Source organism: Xiphias gladius, chromosome 17 (assembly GCF_016859285.1).
Source record: "Xiphias gladius isolate SHS-SW01 ecotype Sanya breed wild chromosome 17, ASM1685928v1, whole genome shotgun sequence".
NCBI classification, from domain to species: Eukaryota; Metazoa; Chordata; class Actinopteri; order Istiophoriformes; family Xiphiidae; genus Xiphias; species Xiphias gladius.
The window spans coordinates 4,718,902-4,732,965 of NC_053416.1; the positions used below are offsets into that span (position 1 = coordinate 4,718,902).

The 14,064-nt window shown below is 43.1% G+C and overlaps 1 protein-coding gene across 1 annotated transcript in view; it reads left to right on the forward strand.

Moving 5' to 3' along the window:
• doc2b (double C2-like domains, beta) overlaps positions 1 to 14,064 on the forward strand; it is a 112,727-nt gene that overhangs the window by 76,427 nt on the left and 22,236 nt on the right. Inside the window, exon 4 of the mRNA XM_040150906.1 lies at positions 10,366 to 10,475. Within this exon, the coding sequence (XP_040006840.1) occupies positions 10,366 to 10,475 (110 nt within the window). The remainder of the gene's footprint in view (positions 1 to 10,365; positions 10,476 to 14,064) is intronic.

Consider the following 14,064-nt stretch of genomic DNA (forward strand, 5'->3'; position numbering starts at 1 on the left):
AACTGACAACGTTTCTTCTAGACTGGTAAGTAAACAGCTGTTAATGCTAACGTTGGCTATGTAGCAATAGCAAAAATGTACATATAGCACCTTTTAAATGCAGCTTCAGTCTGAGTTTTGATTGAATACGTAGAGTATATTCTGCTCTGATCCCTTCCTGTTTCTCCGGGCTGTGAATAGACCCACATAAGGAGAAGGCTAATAATATATTTCACGACTCGAGGAGCACCGGAGTGTGGATATGTAAGCGCGAGGCTGCATCAATGTAAACAACATTAACTGGCTGACCTAATGTACCCACTTACCAACGATGTGCTTCACGTGTGAAGACCTTGCCTCTAATCATATTGCTGTGAACCAAGCTTTGGTCTGCTCAACGTCGCAAGTGGACGCACCTGAAGAGACACAACTTATGTTCCGTTGTATAAGAGCCCCTAGAGCTCTCATGGGTCTCCACGTGTCAGACCCCAATCGCTGCCTCTCAGCCAGTATGATCACATAATACACGTACATAAAACAAAAAATGGGAATGTGTCTTAAACTTCAAGATAAAAAAATGACTCACTGATTGTTATTTAAGAGACAGCGAATTCTTTAATTTGCTTGCCTCTGACGGCAGGCCTTGATGTTAATTTAATCCTTTCATTAAATTCTTCAAATCTAATATAGATCCTGTGAATGAGTACATTCCACAAAAGCAGTTACTGAAAGCTGAAGGTGTGCAATTATCCATCTACCTGACTCATATATCCCTTTCTTCTAGTTCCTTTTCAGACTCGTTTCATTTGTTCTTTTGCTCCGAACTTTATAATTGTTTTGTGTCTGCTCTTGCCACAGAACTTCGGCTTAGACTTCAGGCCAGTGTTGTGTATGTAGTTACACCTGACAGGTGTGTAAATGGGTGATAAATAACCATTTAACTTTGTGGTTTACTAATTTTAAATGACCATGTATGTTAACAGCATCTGTATGTTAGCATACAGATGTAGGCTACTGTAGCATTTTACATTTAAACGTATCAGCATGTAAACTTGCAACTGATTCGTTAGTGTCCAGCCCTGTCCCGTCATGAACTTGAATGTTGGACACATCACAGCTTTGAAATTAAAGGCAGGGCAAGAACAGTGTCATTAGCATTCATCCTTTTGGTACCATGAACGTAAAGGGTGCGGCCAACAACACGAACAACTGGAGAAAACACCACCGCAATGGCCATTTATCACCAGAAGACCAAAAAGAAACAGAACAAAGTTTCACCTGGAGAAATAGTGTGAATGATACTTACAGGCTGTCATTTCATCTTTTTATTTTTACCGTAGGTTCTACTTTTCATGACATGGCTGAGGAGGTCTGCAGAGCTGGTATTATTACTGCAAAACCGTTGATTTCACACTGCGACTTATAAATCAACAGATAATGCAGCTCTGACGGACTGACTCCTCACCGTTATTGGAATATACAATGACTGCTGAGAATAGCTGAGGCTATTCTGGATCTCTAAATAAACTGTGTCTCCTAATCTCTGCAGACAGATGGAAACAGTCATCATGTCTGCCATGCATATGCCATCCTTTATTGTTAGCTATGCCACTCTGCCCAGTGTGTGCTCAGCCAGACAATGTGATGAGTTATATTGTACCGGCTATGTACAAAACACAGTGTCAATAACATTTTCAGTCTCTTTATATCTGACTGGAGTAAATTACTGACTGCTTCATGTGTACAGACACTGACGGTGCTTTGTTCTGACACGACATGTTTTCCTGAAATTTAAAAATGGACTAATTAGTGACAATGCAAAGATAGCGTTGTGATTATTTCCATTAGAATCTGTAATTAGCCGCTGAGAAAGTGAGGACACCCGGGGCCTGATGACGGCAATGAAACGGTAGCAGAACAATTGTCACACAACAAATGGAATAGGCCAATAAAAACAAAACCAACAGTCGGCCTTCTGTTGGTTTGATTTGGACAGCTCCTCCCCACTTCAGTTAAAGGAGAAATCTGACTAATAGAGATATGATCTGTGTTAATATCCGTCCAATAGATTTGTTCCGGAGCAAGATATCTCAACAACTAGTGACCAGATCGCTGTGAATATTCTCACCCTGAAGGGTGATCCATATTCTTATTCATATTCATTTATACTCAGATTACAACAAGGACAAACTAGTTCCTGTATATATTGACTTCAAGCATAAATTGTGTTTTCGCCGACTTGCCTGTAATATTCCAAACATTTACTGACCACTTCTCTCAGTATCTATAGGCTTCAGTTTGTACCATCATTCACCACCCATTTTCTTCGAAGGCTGAGAGAGGTCAAGATGCACACTTCTTGTTATCAACATCACTGAGTTTTGGCTTGATCCTCCCGCCATCTGCAGCTCCTATCAACTCTCTATCCCGTCCCTTCCGATGAAGTGGTGCCATGTATCCTCTGTGAATGGACGCTATGGCGTCACAGACGGCGCTCACATTTCCAAAGGATTTGTTGAAATGTACCTTTAAAACTTTCTGAGGAGAACACAATTATTATAACAGTCTCTGATGAGGTTTTTTTTTTTTTTTTTTCCCTTCAGGAAAAGCTTGTTTTTTTTGCATTTTACTTATCTGAGATCATTTGTCACTGACAAAGTGTGACATCTTTTTCCAGTGATTGGTTTGAGTTTATGTCCTGCTATGGAGGTTATCGCTGCTAATGCCAACTGCCCAGCTCCTTCCAGCTCAGTTTAGAGAGCAGCAGAGCAGGGCATGCATTCACACGAAAATGCCGTGGATTATTTGATCGGTAAGTGAAATGAAACTCTCCATGAGGGCATGTTGCCTCTAGGACTTGTCTCCTGTCTCAGTAGGAGGCCTGACAGAGGCCTTTCCATATTCCCGCCAGTAGAACGAGACGCCGTCACCGTCCCCCTGCTCTAATATTCTCTCAGCTTGCTCTCAAAATAATCATTAGGCTCGGTCGAAGAGCCTCATTAAGACCCACTAAAGAGGTCATAAGTTCTGCTTGCACTCTAATCAGAAGTGAAGCTTCACGCTCTACTGCAAAGCCAGATCATGGCTTCATCTCCTTTGAGACCACAATCAAACACAATGAAATGCCTGTAATTATTCCAGATTAAACTGTCATTTACTGACAGGGATTAAATACTGTAAAAGGATGATGTTTTCACAGGACCACAAGGTGATAAAGCGATGCAGTTGAAAAACTCGGCATACAGAAGGTGCGGCAGATATCTAAACTATTTGTACTGTCATACTTAATAATGATAATACATTTTTGTTTATAGAGCACTTTTCAGGAAAGATGCTTTACATGAATTAAAAATGATCATAGAAATAATACAATAAAAAATATGATACACGGCATTAATCACACATTAAAAGCAGTTCTGAGGGAGTTTTGAACATGGAAAGAGCGGCGCACTCTCTGATGGGTGTTGGGAGAGACTCCTGGAGGGAGGGGGAAAGCTATGGAGGACGCTATGTCGCCCCAGGTCCGGTGCTTGGTCCGCAGAGGTAGGAGGGGACCTGGTTATGGAGGGCTTTGGGAGTGAAGACAAGGACCTTGAAACTTGACCCATCGTGGGACAGGAAGGGGTGATGTGGTCACAGGAGCGGGAGTGAGTGAGCAGGCGTTGAGCAGAGTTCCGGATGTACTGGAGTTTATTGAGGGCTTTGGATGATGAGTCCCATAAAGAATGCTGTCGCAGTTGTCACTTCTGGATGTGATGGGGGCATGGATCAAAGTTTCAGCAGCACAGACCGAGAGCGATGGGCGGGGGCGGAGCTGTGTTTTTTAGAGGGTAAAAGGCAGCTCTGGTGATTCGGTCGACGTGGTGTTCGAAGCAGAGGGTTGCTGTCGGAAGTGACTCGGGTCTGCGAACGAGTGGGGAGGGAGACAGAGTGGAGTGATCGGTGGTGAAGGCGGAAGTTGTGAGTGGTTTTGGTGGGGGGTCTGGGACCGATAATGATCACGTGATTCGTGGAAGTTGGCTTGCGTCCATGAGTTAATGTCAGTGACGCAGGTGGTCAGAGCGGGGGTGAGCTGCAGTGGTGATGCATTTGGTGGAGCTGGACTTGTGATAATGCTGAATGTCTAAGATGGTAACAGCTCATTTGTGTGACATGATGCTGATAAAAAAGAAAATACAGGCAGGAATTACACACTCAGTGGCTGATTAAAATGATTAAAACGTTTACTGAATCAATGTATTAATTAATTAATTGTTTGACTTTATAGTTTTGAAAAACCTAATATTTTTACTGTCAGTTCAGGGAGAATGAAATTGATTGCTAGTGCTGGAAAATAAAAGCAATGTTTGTGGAGGCGTGAATAAAACAGGGAGTCGGTGCTAAAGTTTGATTGTTCAAATAGATTCACTTTCATGCACAGAGACATCAAACTGTTTTTTTTTTTTTTTTAGATGTCTCTGAAATTAAGTCCACGTCTTTTCATTATGGAAAATGAATCGTTTTATCGCCCGAGCCACTTTTTCAAACGCACCATTGAAGTCACAGTAACAAAGGGGAAGGTGACATTGATTTTTTGTGAACCATGTCCGGCTATAATGTTATCAGACCAGCAGCGCTGCCTGGTCGCTATGATGAGCTGTCAGTCGACAGGGTGTAAACTGAAAGCCCGCCGAGAGTCGAATGCCCCTTAACTGTAAGGTCGGCCGCACTGGCTGTTCACCTCCAGGCGATATAACATATAAACGCCTGAGCTCTCTACTGAGTTTGGCCTTTGCATACTCTAAATTTAGGTCCTCTAATTTCATAGAATTACTTACTATAATCCCAAAACACAATTTGTTTCTGAACCTAACCGAGCAATTTTTTTTGTGCCTAAACCCGACCAAACCATGACCGTTCCACAACCTGAACCGCGTGTTTGTTATAGTTTATTCTTGACGACGAAGGTCCGGTATGGCCTGATACTGGCAAGCTCACGTGGGTTTGTATCCAAGGGGAAGAGACAAACTACCGTCATTGACGTGTAAGTTGGAGGACTTGTCGGTTTTTTGAGGCAGGATCCATACGAGGGACGAAAAGTCAGGAAATTTTGGCCCCTGCTGCATCAATTTCACATCAATTTTGATCTGTTTTTGTGATCTTTCTTTTTAAAGTCCCCCAAATTTTAGGAGGATAATCCTAAATCACTGTAGTTTAATGGTTCGGAAAAAAAATATTTAATTGTGGTGAATAATGTTTAGTTCTACCGTTTTGGTGTCTACTGTGTGACTCTGTCATTTTTACTACTTGGCCTGAAATGTACACAAAACCAGTCTCACCAAAAAAACAGATTTTTTTTTTTTTTTACTTGACCTGTATTATAGAACAAATAACACGGATAATGTTAAGAAGATGCAGGTGTCACAATTTTAAACCAGAAGTTTTCGGCTGGTAGAGTTAATGATTTTTAAGAGGGACCTGTTGTGATTTAAACAGGGTTGCCTAACAGTCTAAAACTGGAGTGTGTGTGCAGCCCCCTGGTTCTGCCTCCTGCACAACTCTGTGTTTTAGCCCCCCCCAGCCCCTTTTTTAAAACTAAAGCTAGTTAGCGCATAGATCCCGAGCTCCATGCAAAAATAATTACGGCAATAATTGGCTTGAAAGCGAGGCTTTTTAGCCTCTACAGCAGAAAAACAAACTCGCGACACCAGTCGCTCATTTGCAGCACTGCTCTCCGTCTCTGATGCAGGTGGCGGCGGTGAATTATCTCCCACTTTAATGCATCCCGATCACAACGAGTAGGAGAGGAAACTCCCCCTCTCCCGCAGATTCGACCTTTATCTCTTTACTTCGCTGCTTCCGACACCCTAGTTAAAGGCAGAGGCCCGCCACTCTGACATGACGTTATTAGAAGGATCTGGACCGGTTAAGGCTTTGTAACCCCCTCGATTAAATATTTGTTGCAGCATGCCTTCAGGCCGTTCCTGCTTCGTTGTGATTTATTGACATCGCTGCCCACGGGTTACTTTCATCCGACTGCATTGTAATTCAGCTGATGGCTTCTTCTGCCTTTCGCCATCCCTGCCGGGGAGTGTGTTTGAAATAACCGAGGCGCATACCCCTACCAACCGTTCAGTTGGGAACCCCTTTATCTTCATATGGTGGATGGGAACCCTGCTTTAGACGGTGACTAAGCAGCTGAATGGACAGGTACGATGTCACATGTTGACGTATTTGTGGAGAATTGCGTTGTTAACAAGGCATCGTATGTTTTAGGTCAGTGTTCCCTGCCCCTGCACAGGAAAAGGTTTTTCATATTCTACCCAGCAATTCTGTTCGGTAATTGACTTGTGCAGTGATCTCATTTCCTGCGCCGTATGGGCATACAGGCATATTCAGGCAATACCTCTGTGTGTATCCGGGCTGGGGAGAAAATATCATTTCTTCATATACGAGGGTGAAATAGGCCGTAGGGAGAGATGCAGTTAGGCACGAATTGCACATGTTGATTTTTAAAGCTTATTGTGTAATCAAAATGTAAATTTGACTATTTTGAGGAAAAACATCCATTTTTTTGGTAAAATAGAGGTGTTTAATATTTGTATTATTCGGTGATTTTAGTGTTGCTCCCTTGGAATTATACCCATCATCCTGAATTATCACAATCATCCTGAATTACCATTTTGTTTCACTTCATTCGTTCTGACATTGTGTTCATATTAGACAGTTTCCTCTTCTTCCTCTTGTCTTAACCGACCCAACCATCAGTCGTGATTGCCATAGCGGTTGCTAGGGAACATTTACCTTTACGCTTTTCACAACAACTGACGAGATATACCCATTCAAGGTTTCTATGAAGATTACCTTCAGGGTGTAAACGACCCTGCAGAGGTTGAATGCCTGGGACTCCCCACCAGTCAGTCCGATACCAAAGAAGCCGAAACCTGAAGCAAGTGCCCCCTTGACCACTTTAAGAGTTGCTACCTATGTAGGTCGACCAGCAACAACCTGCAAAGCCTTGTCAATCTCATCCACCCCTGTTGCCATTACTGTGACCATTTTGCTGTCACTCTTTTCACGGATATGGTTAAATAGCCAGCTACCAATGTAGGACGAGGACGTCCACATTCTTGGTCCCGCCTACAAAGCTCTGATTGGTCAGTTGTTTCTCCAACAGCTGTCCATGAGCAGAACATCAGAGCCTATTTAGATTGCGGCGCAAATCTGAAACTTGGACGGCGATTCAGAGCTCTGAGACCAGCCTGACTATATTAATGCATGGAGAGAATTGAACAGCTTGGCTAAATGAACAGATAAACCGTGGAAATATTTGAAATCTTCAGAAAATTTTAAATGCTTTCAGGTTGCCGGTCCAGACAGATTGGCGGGTGGGAATGGGAGGAATTTGGACTCATGACATAATAACTGGAGTCCACAGAGGTAATGCACTACAGGAAATGCTGTTTCAGAGATATTTTACTCCCACAAGATCAAAAACCTGGAAAAACTTGTAATGTAGCACAGAAAGAAGGGAGAAAATAAATTAATAACTAACGGAAAGTGTCTAAGATTCAAATTTAATAATTGAATTTAATTATGGAGTAAAATATTTTTTTTTTATTTTTATACAAAATGAGGTTGTCAGCCTTTAAAACATCACTTTGAAAACTCTTCGTGCATATGTACGTGTGTGTGTGTGTGTGTGTGTGTGTGTGTGTGTGTACGTGTGTGTGTGTGTGTGTGTGTGTGTGTGTGTGTGTGTGTGTGTTTGTGTGTGTACGTGTGTGTGTGTGTGTGTGTGTGTGTGTGTTCAACACCCTTCCTGTGGGAAACAACCACTGATTGAGGGAGAAACAATCAGCGAGAGGCTTGTTATGTGGAAGCCTGCCATCAGACTTGCAAATAATCAAACCAGCTAATTGATTCAATTCAACAGAGTCACATGCCCTCGCCCATGTCTCACAAAACAGTATCATCATCCTCATCTTGTTATGTTCAGTGGCGTGCTCAGGGGATTTCCCCGCCCGACATTCCACTGACAAACCTGCGTAGCAGTGATTTTCATCACCTCGCCATGACTGCAGTCGATGCAAATCTGACAAAGTAAGCCAGTGAAAATTTTATGAAACGGTCCGGTGTCTACTTTGATATTTATCGATGCAACTCTTGCTTACCAAGCCACTAAAACGACTATTTTCTGATATAACCACGAGGGATCCCGTTCGATGTAGACCACCGTGACACAAAATGCATCTGGAGAGTAAATCCTGTTTTTTCATCATCATTTCATTGGCGCTGACATGTTCGAACCCCCTCCTGGAGGGGGCGACCCTCCTTGTGATTCAGGTTTATTATTTTGCTCAAACACCGTGCAACAGTGCAGTGTAAAACATTTCTGTCGTAGCCTGCAGGGAACAGAGTACACGGAAACATACAGAGAACAAAAGCTAACTGCGAACACAACGGCACAGCATGGCAGCTCACGGCAACTCCCCCTCCCCACAAGACACCACACCCCACATGACATGCATTAAGGCTTTCTCTTACACATTGCTATCTAATGATCCTCGCCATTAATAAAGCTGAGAAAGCTGCTCCGCTTTCAATGAATTTCAATCTCTAAGTCCGGCCAGCATTAACTCGTGTGAAGCTGTAACCGCCCTGAGTTTGATCCAGTCCCCATGGCAAGGTGTGCTTATGTTTTTCCAGTTCCTCCGTATAATCCCGGCTGCAGTAAGGAAGCCCGGAAGGGCTACTACGGACTGCGCCTCTGTAAGTCCAGCTGGAAGAACCGACTTGAGAAGGCAAAAACGTGGCGTTCTTGGAAAAGGCTGATCCGGCCAATCCTCATTTGCCCCAACCACTTGGGTCCAAAATGGGGAAGCCAGCGGACGGTCCCACATGAGGTGTAGAAAAGTACCCACAGAGCAACAGCAACGTTTCCAGCAATCGTTGCTTTGATTCAAACCAAGTTTTTAAAGTCCAATACCAACTGTGAATTATTTTATAATGTATGAATTTGCTCTTCCTATCCCTCACTGGCCAACCCATGTTATGGACGGCATTCTCCCAGACCTCCCGTTCCAGCTCAGTGTCCAGGTCCCTTTGCCACGTCGTCCCCGGGCTCTCACTTTTACCATACACATCATTTTTCCAGGCCGATTTATAAAATGCAGAGGATGCTTGTGTATCGTGTGGAAGCGTTGAAAGCCTTTGCAATACTCCTTCATCCTGTTCTGAAAAGTAACCTATGGACTGCGCGCAACCCTGTAACTGGAGGTATTTCCGAAAAGTCCCCTTAAAATGATATTGATCGTTCAAGCCCTGTAGGTGTAGAACACACCTTCCTTGAATAGATCAGCAATCGTGGCCAAACCCTTAATGTGCCATGCCCTCCAATAGAGGAGGCAATAGTGGATGGCCAAACTGGTCATCAAGAAATAGCTACAGCACATAACAACAACATTTTTGATTTTACATTTATGTTTATGTACAGCGTAAAAATATAAATAACCCACCTTTAGAGGTGCTGGTCTGACAGAGCCAGGCCAGCTGTTTCCCAGCTGCTGTACTTAGAACACAGTCATGAGAGCGGTATCAATCTCCAGTCTTGGAAAGAAAGGGGGAAAGTATTCCTTTAAAGTGCCAATTTTGAAAATTGTCTCTTGTTTGGACTAGGGACTCGAACTGGCTGCTGTCCAATCGTCCTATAACAAAAATGCTTATTTTGTATTGTATTATTCCAGGACTTTGTAGTTTTAGGTTTCTGTTGTATTTTATAAACCTTAAGGTATGCTGCTTGTCATGCTGTATGTGCATATCAATTATAAATGTCTTAATCCTTAACGTATTAATCGTCTTAGATGTGTGTGATTGGACTCCTGTTTTGGCCCCGTATTGTTGCAGCCTGTGGCTCAAGTATAAAGATGTTTTTTTTGTTGTTGTTTTTTGTTGTTGCTGGGAATTTCATGCCTGACAATGTTCATACTGAAATGAAGTGTTGACAGAAACAGGCTGAGCCAGAACTGACTCATTCCATGTATCTTTTAACTTCAGAGTATTCATCACATTGTATTCAGTGTTTTTCATTCACTTCCTGCATTGCTTTGATAATGCCTGTCACTTGTAAATGCAATCTACTGTTTATTTTTCATTCCCAGCAGTGTTCAGTATGCAGCAAAGAGCTTGTGTTTGCATTTGTGCCGCCAGACGTCAATGCACTGACAAATTTTCAGCAGGGCAGCGAAGCTTTGTATATTTTCAAGGATGTTTATAGAATTTTGTCAGCATTTCATTGAAACTGACACCTGAGGGATGAGCTCTCCCGAGCCGTCAGAGTGAGAAAGCAGTTTATCATTTATCATGTTCAGTTCTGTTCAATGGCAAACTTCTCTGTTTGTCTTTCAGGCCAATAAACTTAGAACCAAGACCCTGCACAACACTCTCAACCCTGTCTGGAGCGAGACCCTGACCTACTACGGCATCACCGATGAGGATATGGTCCGCAAAACACTCAGGTAAAGAAATACAGAAATACAGAAAGAAAGAAACGACCAATGGCAAATAAAAAAGGAAAATAACGGAAGGAAGGAAGCAAATGGCTGAAAGGGGAGGAAAATATCGAGGATAATGAAAGCAGTGGAAGGGGAAGACAGGTAGGGAGGAAGGAAACAAAAGGTATGGCAGGGGAATAGAGGAAAGTTAGCAAGGAAACGAAGGGAATGGGGGCATAAAAGAATTTAGAAAATGAAAAGAAGAAGGAGGAAAAGAAAAAAGACGGAGGCAAATGGGAGAAGGTGAATCTAAGGGAAAGAGGAGAGGAAGGGCAGGATAGGAAGGAAGGCAGAGGAATGAAAGGCAAAAATGAAAAAAATGGAAGAAAAGAAACGAAAAAATGGGGAATTTAAGCGAAAGGGGAAAAAGAAGGAAAGGACAGGAATGAAAAAAAAGGAAATAATTGACATGAACAGAAGAGAATGAAGAAACAAAATAGAAGGTAATGGAAGAGATATATGGGAAAAGGACAAATGAACTGAAAGGAAGGAGAGGAGAGAAAAGAAGGGAGGAAATGAGAGGAATGCAAGAGAAAGAAGAGAAGAAGGAAGAGAAGAAATGTTTAGCCTTAACTGCTGTGGATGTGTTTTGAGAGATTTTAGAACGTCGATGTCATGTAGCAGTGATGTGTGACAGTTTCTCTTCTTCCTGGCTCCTGAGGTAAATCACTGTATTTTCAGCCTCTGTGTGGCAATGACCATGTTAGCCAGAAATGACTGATGTCGTTATTACCTCTGCCAAGGAGGTTATGTAATCACCCGTGTCTGCCGGTCGGTCGGTCGGTCGGTCGGCCTGTCTGTCCGTTCGTTTGTTTGTCGGCAGGATTACGCTAAAACTACCGAACGGATATGCGCCGAACTCGCTGGAGGGACGGGGGCACGCGCCAGGGAAGAACCCTGATTTTTTTCCCTCTGAGGTCTGGTGTATGTTTGTTCGACACTGGCCTCGGCCAAGGACGCGGGTTTCCGTGCCAGGGCGAAACCCCCCCGGTCAGAATAACAGTGGGGAAATCCTTTGTTTGTGTAATCTCCACACGGCACTTTTGCTTGGGCGAAACGACTTCATGTTTTGTTGCTTATTTGTGTTTCACTACAGCACCTGAGAATAGACTAAAACCTGGAACAGAAACTCCTACTTCCTATGATAAATATGAGACTGTTACGCAATGGAAGTGTTACTTCACTGTTCTTTGCTCCTTTATTTTTACCAAAGTGTTAACACTGTGCAATCAAGTGCTGGAAGTAGATTATGCAATCCTATGCATAATCATTTTGGTAGCTACAGCACATATCCCAGTGACAGGTGGGCCGTAATGCAGCGGAGGATTTTCGTTTGCTTTAGCTTTCTATTTTCCCCCCAGAAGCATCTCAGTACCTACTCTGTGTGTGTATGAGTGTGTTTCCATCGTGAATGGGGCACTGTTCAACATATTAGTCCTCATTCTCCTGCCTGTAGTTGGTTGTGTGTGTGTGTGTGTGTGTGTGTGTGTGTGTGTGTGTGTGTGTGTGTGTGTGTGTGTGTGTGTGTGTGTGTGTGTGTGGGGGCAGATCAAAAAATATTGCTCATCCTGCGAAATATCTCGACATCTCCTGAACATATTGGCACAAAAACTTTGTACGGGTCTTCACGATCCCCAGACAATGAATCCTCGGGACTTTGGTGATCCCCTGACTTTTCCTCTCGTGTCTACATCCGGTTCACATTTGTGGTTTTGAGTGAAATGACGTCAAAGATTTTGTACAGACATCAACCTTCCCCTCAGGGGGAAATTGTTAAAAACTTTGGTGACCCCTTTACGTCTCTTCTGGCACCATCATCGGGTCAAAGTTTCAGCCTCTCCTGTAGTTTGGTTTATGGCCACATATGTGCAAAACTAATGATATTCCCATGAGCCTCAGCTGTACATAATGCCAGCTAAACGTTTGCACGTCATTGTGAGCATGTTTTGCTCAGAGCATCCCTGTGCCTACGTACCACCTTACAAGAGCTGCTGGCATTGGCTGTAAAATCACTCCCTATTTACTATCAGGTGCCCTGTATTTACCGTCCACCATCTTGTGCGGCTGTCAGAATTCTGGGTGTGAACCTTTTTGCATGATATCGTCCGCAAAAATGTCCACACTTGAACGAAAAAGAAGTAGTTCCCATCAAATGTACACAACTTTCCGCTGCGATGCATCATATTTTATAGACGCAAGCTTTAACGGTGGCACAACACCAGCGTCGACGGCCACGACGCAAAAAGATTCTCAAGTGTCCAAAATCTCAGTTTACTTCACAATATAGAGTCAATTATATTGAGTGCCTGTTATATAGCAAATAGTTATTGAAGCCCCCTTCTGTTAAGCCTCTTACAATCAGTCAGCACTGTTGTATCGTGGGATTAAATGAACTTTCCAAGAAACTGGTAGCGTTTCTTTCCACTGCTGACACCAAATTGGATGTTCATTCATCCTATCCATCCTCAGGCTTTATTGGATTACCGGCAGAGGAACACACAAGTGCTAATTATTTCAAATCTGATCATTAATTCATCACCCCTCAAATTATTTATTTTTAAAAATCATTTTAACTGGAAAGAGAACAGGCTGTATCTCGGCTGGGGAAGTAACTGCTGCGTCACTGTTATTGATCGGCAACCTTATCAATGCTCCGCAAATATTTCTTTTTTTAATTTTGCAGAGCAGCAAAACCGGGACTGTAATGTCGACGAACAACAACGAATGTCTGCGCCATGAACCGCTTCTTACAGATGTGATCTGATGGACACTTGCCTGGGCACCCACCAAAAATCTATTCCCCGTAACGCTGCCTTGATTAACCATTTTCCAGAAACGATAGACGGTGCGAAAGGCCTCCACATTTCCAAATAACACCTCCCATGTCTTGTTGTAGATTGACATTTGAGTTCAGCTCCACCTGTCCTCGTAGCAAATAGGTTTTTTTTTTTTGTGTGTGTGTTTGTTTGTTGTTGTTTTTTTTTATCTGTGGAGTTTCATTGTGGGTTTCACGCAGCCTTCGTGCCATGGGGCGCACGTTTTCCTCCATACGCCGGGTGATCATTTACCAGAAACCACTTGAAACAAAACAGTGTTCCTCTACAGGAGCTGGATGTGGATCACGAGCTTGTGTGAACCATGTCACGTCAGAGCTGTGAGTGCACTTGCGCTGGGGCCGCGCTCTGCATTCATTGACGACATACGTCCGCTGAGAGGAGCGCTGTTCCCCCGCCAATAATTGACTTTCATTATAAATTTAATGAAAAGGCAGAGAGGAATATAGATCTCCAGTCTGGAAATTAAAACACGAAGCACAGTGCACTGCGTGTGTGCCTTTGTCCTCAGTGGTTTTTTGAATAAAGAAATGCCGTTCAGTTCACCAGCAACCATTACCTTTTGTAAGCAGTTACACTCCACTGTCTACCGTGTAATGTAATGAATCTTCTTTTTTGATTGAAGAATAAACCGAAAAACACACACTCGTGTTTACAAAGGATGTTGTCATGCATTGAAAAGAGGACGTGTGTTTACGTGTTCCGTGGAAAGAGAGAAA